Source organism: Marmota marmota, unplaced genomic scaffold (assembly GCF_001458135.2).
Source record: "Marmota marmota marmota unplaced genomic scaffold, marMar, whole genome shotgun sequence".
NCBI lineage: Eukaryota > Metazoa > Chordata > Mammalia > Rodentia > Sciuridae > Marmota > Marmota marmota.
This window is the reverse complement of record NW_026000016.1, coordinates 22,024,039-22,032,963: the sequence shown is the minus strand read 5'-3', so window position 1 is coordinate 22,032,963 and position 8,925 is coordinate 22,024,039. Positions and strand designations below refer to the sequence as shown.

The 8,925-nt window shown below is 52.7% G+C and overlaps 1 protein-coding gene across 3 annotated transcripts in view; it reads right to left on the bottom strand.

Moving 5' to 3' along the window:
* Window positions 1-3,125: 3,125 nt before the first annotated feature.
* The window catches only part of Itpkb (inositol-trisphosphate 3-kinase B), a 100,724-nt gene continuing 94,924 nt past the window's right edge, over window positions 3,126-8,925 (bottom strand). For all 3 annotated transcript variants that reach the window (XM_015483580.2, XM_048809293.1, XM_048809292.1), the window contains exons 7-8: window positions 8,144-8,215; window positions 3,126-6,448 (exon numbers count right to left, since the gene is read on the bottom strand). In XM_015483580.2, coding sequence (XP_015339066.2) covers window positions 6,233-6,448; window positions 8,144-8,215 — 288 coding nt within the window. In that variant the 3' untranslated portion in view covers window positions 3,126-6,232. The remainder of the gene's footprint in view (window positions 6,449-8,143; window positions 8,216-8,925) is intronic.

Sequence of the window (8,925 nt, the reverse complement as noted above, 5' to 3'; positions counted from 1 at the left end):
GGATCAGAGTGTGGTCTGGCTGCTCCGACAGTACTGGGGGCACCGATGGCCACTCATGGCCAACACAGGCCTGCTGCAAAGGGGCTCCCATTGCCCAGGGCCTGGGTGCTTGGGCAATGTCATATATACTTGCAATGGTATTTCAGGGTCGTTCCTCAAGGGGACCTGGCCTAGCCTTTAATTAATGGTCTCCAGTCTGTGAGCTGACTTAGTTCTGCAAGAGTTTGCAGGTTCCCATTCCAGCAGCCCATGTCAGTGGGCTGGGGTCTGAATGACAAGGCTCCCAGCGACCTGAAGGCCAGCATGGTCCTCTGGTTAGAGGGGAGCTCACAGAGCCCATGGGGTACAGGGGTTTTGGCTGAAATTCATCTTGTGGGGAGTCCAGTGGGTCCATGGAGCCATCTGTGGCTCCTCGGTTCCCAGATGCGTTAGGTCCACCTGCAGCCAGCAGCATTCTGCTCGCACATCCCTCCTCACCTAAGGACTGGAGGCATGCTGTCTTCGGAGTGCATGCACCGAGGCTTTGACTCTGAAGACACCAGTGCTGACTGATGAAGGAGAGAAGCAGCAAATGGGGACCAAGGTCAGACTCTTCTGACACAGGCTCCACCTGGATCCGCCCTTGGATGTGGAGGGTGCCTAGTACAGCTGGGATCAACCGGTGACTCCCCTCGTCCAGGAGCAGATAGAGCTTTTCTGTGGACAGCCTTGGGCATTGACTCATAACCAGAAAAACCCAAGGTTCCATTCTCTGAGCCAGCAGGACAACTCTGCCCCATTCCAGGCCATGTGTCCTTGTGGGTAGCTGGGTCATCTAGGTCCCTCCTCCAAGATGGAGACTGGTCCTTTCTCCATGGTCAGAACTTCTGGGGCACACATGGGTCCAGATGCCCCAGGCTACAGGTTGAGAGGATATGGAAGGGGAGATGTTCTTTGGCCCCTAATTACAGCACCAGTAAGGAGACTCCATGCAGTGGGCAGCTGGCATTCTGGGAAGAAAAGGTGGAGTGGGCTGAGGCTCTGGGAGAATTAGGGTTGGAGAGGAATCCCTGTCACCTGGTGGCCTGGCACTAGGAGGCTAAGCAGGGAGCCCTAGGCAGACGCAGGTGGGTGGTGTCTATTGACTTCAGAGGCTTCACATGGGTTGGGGCTGATCATAAAACCCTGGGGTGCTCCAGGGGAAAGGGTCTATGAGTAGGGGAGTGACGTTCATGAAGACCAGAAAGTGTTTGCTGAAGGTCAATCCAGAGATGGGTTTTTGGTGAGGACGAGGTCTAGAGTGGGACACTGAGAGCAGATGGCCAAAGAGGGTGCTGGAAGAGCTCACTGGAGGAGAGGAAGTGAGAGGCCAGGGAATGTCCACTCCCACTGCGAGATGTTCTTCTTCTCTGGTGACCTGACTGCTGTGGTCACAGAGACAGTCAGAGGCACTTTAGTCAACCAACATTTACTGGCAGACACTGAAGAAATAGCAGCTACCAGCTCCAGTCTGTGCCCTTAGGCAGCATGATACACAGGGGACAGACCAGAGTCGTGGGCTACATGGAAGGCAGGGCAATGCGGTAGAGGGCTGGGGTGGTTTTGCTGGGGCTGGGGGTAGGAGCCCAGGGGCTGAGAGACCTTCACAAGAAGGCAGCCTTGGAGCCAACACCTGAAAGATCCTGACTCTGATTCACCTGTTAGCTACACCTGAGATGGAATCTTTCCTATAGTGCCCTAGGGACAGGGATGGGGACAGAGGGGCCCCAATACAGGGATAATGATCTAGGGGCCACTACTTGGTCCAGCAGGTTGCTTGATCTGTGGGATTGTTCTCTGAGAAGCAGTCAGACTGCAGCCATCAGTTGGGCCTGAAGTGAAGGAAGAAAAAAAAAATCTCTCTCCTGTTCTTGTCTCTTATTGGTGAAAAGTTTGAACCATGAAGGACAAGCTCCCCTAAATTTTAAGGTTATGTAGGCTCAGGCCTGACCACACAACAGGGAAACCTTATGGCAGGAAGCAACTCAGGTACAGGGTGGGAAGCATTCAAGGTGCTGTCAAGTTATACCTGCGTGAAGATGGGTTGGAACCCACAGAGCTGGTTGCTATGGATCCAGGAACATGGTCCACGGGAAGGCACCCACATATGAAGTGAGCAGTTTCCATGGGCTAACCTGGGGCACACACCCCAGGCAAAGGGCAGAACCTGCAAAGGCTCTGAGACTTTTACTTTCTGTAATTCCATCTTAAACTTCTCACAGCAACGAAGAAAGAACATACCCCGGTCCCCAAATAAAGAATTCTGAGTTCTGCAAATGAAGCCCCAACAATCCAGTGCTGCGGAGAGGCCTGAAAGGAGGTGAGCGTAGATGACGCTGGATCCTTGATGTGTGGCAGAGGCTTTTCCTGGAGGGTCCTCCCCAGTGGACACGGCCATTATTTCGCCACCAGGTTGCTACAATGTACAATCAGGTACTTGGTGCCTGGGACCCAGGTCACAGAGAAGTCAAGGTCTGTCTCTGCCCTCCAGACATTCCCTGAGCGAGGAGGACAGCAGGAATGTTTTTTAGTAGTCAGTATACTTATTTATTTTTTCCCGGTGGTGCTGGGGATTGAACCCAGGCCTTGTGCATGCAAAGCAGGCACTCTACCAACTGATCTATATCCCCAGCCCCAGGAATGTTTTTTAATCCAGGCACACTGTGGGTTCAAATCCCCACTTATTTCCCAGGTCAAATTGATCTGCCTAGGCCTCAGTGTACCCCACTGTACAATGGAAACATGCTCACGGAGGTGATCTGGGTAAAATGGAAGCACAAACATGAGTCAGCCCGAGCCCAGAACACAGTAAAGCTCCACAAGCTTCAGCCATGCAGGAGACCCTCCAGCTAGGGGCAGGGGGACTCTTCTTCATTGCTGATTGACATACCAGGGCTACTACTTAAAGGTGTTGTGGACAAGGTAGAAATGTGTTTTAAACTCTTTGCAGATTAAAATATTAATCTAATGCCTCTTTCTGGGGATGGTCATAACCCCCATGTGGCTCCTGCAAGTTCCAAAGACGCCCTTAGCCCATCCTCAGCCATGGTGACTCAAGGGCGTCTCCAGGGTGGCTCAAGTGCTGAAGGATGAAACCCAGGCGGCACTGGTCTCCAAGGTCTTTATTCAGGAAGGTAGAGAGCGTCTGCAGTCTGTTGGACAGGCACTGTGCAGGGAGTGTAACAGTTCCATTTCCCCAAGATCCATGGAGACAGGGGTGCAGAGGAGGGGCACCTGTCTGGGCAGGACAGAGGGGTCCTCTCCTCCAGAAGAAAGGCACTGACCGGATGAACATCCTAGAGCAAAGGGGCCGGGCTATATACACATGGGTTGACCAGATGCAACTCAAAGCTAAATACAGCCAAAGGGGAAACTGTCCATCTTGGAGTGGGGGCAGGGGCAGAGCTGCTTCCGGACTCTTCCCACCAAGTTGGAAAGGAAGTTCAGAAAGAAGGCCAAGCTTGAAGGATAAAACAGAGTTCAGCCTTTCAATCTTAGTGTTTTGTGCAATTTTAAAAATAAAACCAACAAAATAAATATAACTTAAAAACTTCTTACAGGACACTAGAGGTGAGTCTGGGGAGGACAGTCAAGGAAACCTTCCAAGTGTTCCAAGCAGTGCTCGCTGCCAAGAACCCCTAGGGCCCACAAGGACAGAGCAGGAGGGCCTAGCACCCTCTCACCCATGCGCTACCTCCTGGCACCTGCATGACCAGGATATAAGGAGTCCCTGCCAGGACCAGGGCTGGGTCTTTTGGACCTCCAGGAAATAGGTTCTGGGAAATTCTATTTCAGGACCCATATATTCCACCAAGAGGAGAGGGAAGGGCCAGATAGCAAGAGAGTGGAAGAATGGCTTGAGAGACAGAACAGGTGTGGGAGCTAGTCTGGTAAATATAAAACCTAACAAAGACAAAACACCCTAGGTAATAGGATGAGCCTAGAAAGATGCCTTCTTATACCACTTTCTCTCTCTCTCTCTCTCTACACACACACACACACACACACACACTAAACCCAATGCAAAATATTGCCTAAGAGGTTCCACGGGTGAATAAATGGTCGTCTGCATATTATCACATTGTTTGCAAACAATTGGTGCCTTCTTAAAGCGCTTGGGAAGTTTTGTTCACTTACATAGGTTAAACTGGTCCCTGCAATTTTTGTTCATATCATTAATTTGCTTTAGCAAATGTTTTTCATACATAGAATGGGGGTAACTTTTGGCCAGTTCATAGCTGTAGAATCTTTTGTGTCTGAATTAACATGTCCTGTTCCCCACAGATCCGAAGCCCAGACCACCAGAGTCCCTTCTATCCCGTGACTGCAGCTTGGGCATTCCAGAGCTTAATGTGGCACTCAATGCCACCCCCATGCTGCCTGCCTTCCAGATCACGTGCTGTCACAAGGGCTCAGGCTCAGCCGGGGCGGGGGTGTGACCTTTAGCAAGTCAGCCCACGCAGGAGCTCACCACCGTTTTGAACAAGAGCCAGGAAGTTTAAGTGATTTCCTTTTTTAAAATCTGTACTTATACATTCTCATGTGTCCCGCCCTCCACCCCCAGCCAACTGTCACTCACCCACCCAACATGGAAGAGGAAACATATGTGTCACGTGGGCAGGTCAACAGCGTCCCCCCCCCCCCAGACCCTGAGGTGCCAGGGTGGGCAGCCTAACCCTGAAGCAGTTCTTGGTCCACATGATTTCCCTCAGTGTCCCTCAAGTGGCCTGGTACCCAGTAGGGCTCCTCTGACTGCACTCTGCAAAGCAGGGGGTGGTAAGCCCCAGGGACCTGATGTAGAGCTCCACATGGCAACAGAGCTAGGAGTTTTGTTCTTAAAAAGTCATACAAATAGTACATTCTTCTCAGTAATACAGACTTCCTTGCTTTACAGTTAAAAATGAAGCTTCAGAATGGCTCTCCATGAATCTTCACACAGCACAGGGACTCCAGGAAGAGGGGCCTGGGACACCCCCAGGTACCCAACATGTTCCTGGAAGCCATCCACACTCCATGGGGAAACAGGTCTAAGCCCTCAGGCTATCAGACTTATAGCAGGGAAAATTTAGAAATGATGCCAGTAACCCCGAATCCTGCTTCTTTCTGGCCTGGTGCTGCCCTGAATCCCCACCCCCAGACCTTGTAACTGTTAGGACAAAGGACCCTGTATATGCTGATAGGGTTGACCAACTAGCACCAGGGACATGAAGGAACAAGAGATCAACTTCTTCCCCTCGATGGGGCCAGGGTCCCAGAGATCCTGAAGGATTCGTGCCCAACTTCAAGGGGGCTGTCTGCACCTTGACTTCTCCTACCCAGCCACCTAGATCTTGTCACAGCAGGGCAGTGAGGCCACTGAGCAGTGGCTCTGGGGTGATCAGAGTGGCATCCCTGGAAGCTCAACTTGGCAGAATGTCACCTCTGCATTCTTGGGTAGCAACTTCAGATAGAAGAACGAAGCTCCTGCCTGCCCCCTTCTGGGAAGGTCTAGGTCAGAGAACACAGCCAATTGGCTTCAGCCTTCTCCTGGTTCCCAGCTGGGTCTGGCCCAAAGTTGGAGGGTTTCAATATCAGAAGAGTGGGGGTTGTGATTTAGTAGCCCTAGAAGGGCCACCACAGCAACTCTGGAAGCCTCTGGAGCTGCTCATAGGAAGGAACTGTGCTCACAAACAATATGCGATTTCCCAGAGATTTTTGTGTCCCAACTACCAGGAAGCCAGGAACCTGGCTGGGCTGCTGGGCTCTGGGTGTGAGGCAGAGATAAATGTGCTTGGCAGCAACGCTGATGGCACTGGCCACCAGGGGGCAGCAGACTCCCACAGGTTGCCCATCTAGGCCTGCACTTTCTGGGGGCCACCCATAGGCAGGTTTATCTCCTAGGGTTCTCTTGGCAGCCAGGGATTTCAGGGCCCCCCAAATTCTAAACCCAACTGACTTATACAGGAAACTGAGCCTAGGTTTGGGAGGTTTTCTTCCAGAAGGTGATTCTATTTACAAAGAGAAGTGGGAATACCACCTCCAAGCCCTTAAGTTATCCAGGAAAAGAACTGGAAACTCTCATCTTAGCTCCTCTTCTACAAAGTGTCTTGTAGTGCAGTTCAAGAGGGTCAGTTCTGGGGCTTGAACCCAGGAAGGATTGGAGGAACAATTAGGAAGGAGAAGGGAGGCGAGGGAGAAGAGAAGAGGCAGAGGTGGCAGGGATGAAGTGGGCGCCTCAGGCGAGCGGGGAACCCTGGGACATTTCTGTCAGGATGTCGATGAGATTGTTCAGCCCCGAGAGGTAGCCATCCTCCCGGTTCCCTTCCTGCCAGGGGACGTTGTGCTTCAGGGTTTGGCCTTCGGGCAGAGGCGTGGTTTTCCCAAAGTCAATCATCCACACCTTGGCCTGTTCTTTCTTGTCGTGGATGAAGAGGAGTGAGCTGCCAATGACCTGGAGGAGAACAGGCAGAGAGGAGGGGGACCAGTTGGCACACCCTGGCACCTGAGGGGGCCTAGGAAAGGCCTGTAGCCTGCATGAAGCTAAGAAGGGTGTGGGCCAGAAATTCTGTCCCCTTTTTTCAGCAGGGCAGTGGAGCTGGCCCAAGAGTGGGCCATGCTGGGGGCAGGAGACATCAGATTCTGAGAATGGTGACCAGCCTTCTGTGTGGGCAGGGGCATGGGGAAGTCTGGGATGGCAGACAACACTTCTCCACCCCCAATTTTGGCCTGCACTCTTCCCACTATTTCTAGATCATAACTAAACCTAGGGACCAAGTCCCCAACCCCCAACCTTGAGACCCCCATGTGATGAGTGACGGGTGACTGCTCTAGTGAAAGGGAAGGTGCCAAGGAGATTCCACACTCTAACCATGGGGGCCAAGGAAGGACCCTGTGCCAGTGCACACCATCCTCCTGCCCCAGCAGCATGGCCCCGTGCAGGTTCTGGCCAGACATGCCCAGCAAGGCCTCCTCAGTCTGCCCCAGCCAGGGAGTGTCTTCAGGGACAAGAGGACCCTTTCCCTTCTGTGAAAGGTCAGAGCATTAGTGTGGGAATATGGAGATCCTTCCACCCAGTGCATGGAGGCCAGGGTGGCTCAGTGCCTGAAGTCCTGCTAGGCTCAGCCCTCTGGGGACCCCCCAGTACCCCACCCCATGTCTAGGGGGTCAAGGCTGTCACACATAGGGGGATAGGTGTACCCAGTGGAGAGGTGAGTGGGGAATGCAATCCAAGTGCAAGGCCTGTTGTCTCTCCCTGGGAAGAGCCAGTGGTAAGGTTTGCATGAAGGTACAGGAAAGTGCTCTGCCCTCTGGGGATGGTCCCCCAGGTAGGTACCCCAAGACCCCCGTCTGCAATTTCCCACTGTGGATCCCCAACCTTTTCCATAGGTGGGGCTCAGGCTGAGAATCCCTCCATGCAAGACCCCTTAAGGGACTGTGTCCTGAAAGAGCTACAAGCCTGCAGGGAGCCTTGGGGTCCTGCTTTGCAGCCCCTCCCACAGCTACCACATTAACCACTTCAGGGAGTGCTGGGAGCCGAGAAGGCTGTAGCTCTGTATGTTCGTGCACACGCTATGTGCCAGTGAGAGTGCATGCATGGGGCTAGGGGTCCTGGACTCCCATGTCAGGATCATATAAACCCCTTCAGGGAACCTCCGATGACTTGCAAAGCCTCTCCCAGGTGACTCAGTTCCCAGCCTGCTGTGGAGCAACATTTGTAAAGGTGGGAGCAGGTGGAAAGCTCCAGACCAGCTCTGAGTGGCATCTGAAGACCCGCCCACTTTTGTCGGAGTCTCCTCTGAAGATCCTAGGTTGGTGGGGAGGAAGCATCTGGGAATGCTTCTTCCCTGAGACTCCTGGTGTGGTGGAACAGGCATCCTGCCACAGCTGCCCAGAATTGAACATACTTCAGAGCAGGGTCAGAAAGAAGAAAGGGGCAATGACAACTAATCTTTGGCAGGACAACTTATGTGGTCATCATGGAGCCCAGCACAGTCACACAGATGTGCTACTTTCTTGTAGTGAGGGGGTTGACCCTCAGTGGCCTGCTTATGGCTACAGCTATCCTAAATGTCTCTCAGGCTTCTGCAACCATGGGGTCTGTTAGCATGCATGCTCTCTGCCCAAGAGCACAAAGCCAAACGTCTACCTCATGGCACTTGAAGAAGGGGGAAACTTCAAGGGTAGCTCGAATGGCCTTCAGTCGGTCCCGGTAGGCGATCTGGGAACAGAAAGATGGTCAGGCTTTACACACTGAAGGCAAGGGGGTGGGTTTTCAGACCCTTTGACCCCATTCAGAATCCCTGAATTAGAAGTGGGAGTGATCTTAACCCTGATCACTTACTCCAACATTTTTATCTACCAACAAGGAAACTGAGCCAAGAAGGAGACCCTGAGTGGGCCTTGGTTACCACCTTTTCCCACCCCACACTGTCTCACAAGCAGGAGGCACAGAAGAGAGATAGTCCAGAGAAACCCCTGAGGAGCTCCTACGTGAGAGGCCAGCTGGTCCTGGAACACCAGCAGTGTGGAAGTGGAATCTAACAACAAGAGACCATAATATCTTCCTGAACACAAACTGCCATGCTGATTTTTAAAGACAGAGTACATGGGGGAGCCACAAACATGTCTGCCAGTGGCCTCTCTCCAGAGCCCTACAACTCCAGTTGTGCTATGTTGACTCTGGGGTGCCCTGTTATCCCCAAGTGCCGCTCTGTGGGTCTCACCACCAGGGCTGCAGGGCCAATTAGGAAACTTGTAGCACACAAGCAAACAGCGTCCCTCTACAGCCACAGGGATAGCAGTGACACAGCTTGGCAGGGCTGCTCACAGTTCTGGAGTCCTCTTGCTATGAAATACATGGTCACAGCATTGCTAAGGGGCTGAGATCCTCCCCAACAGGTGGCCCAGGAACCAGTGAGCCTGAAGTCC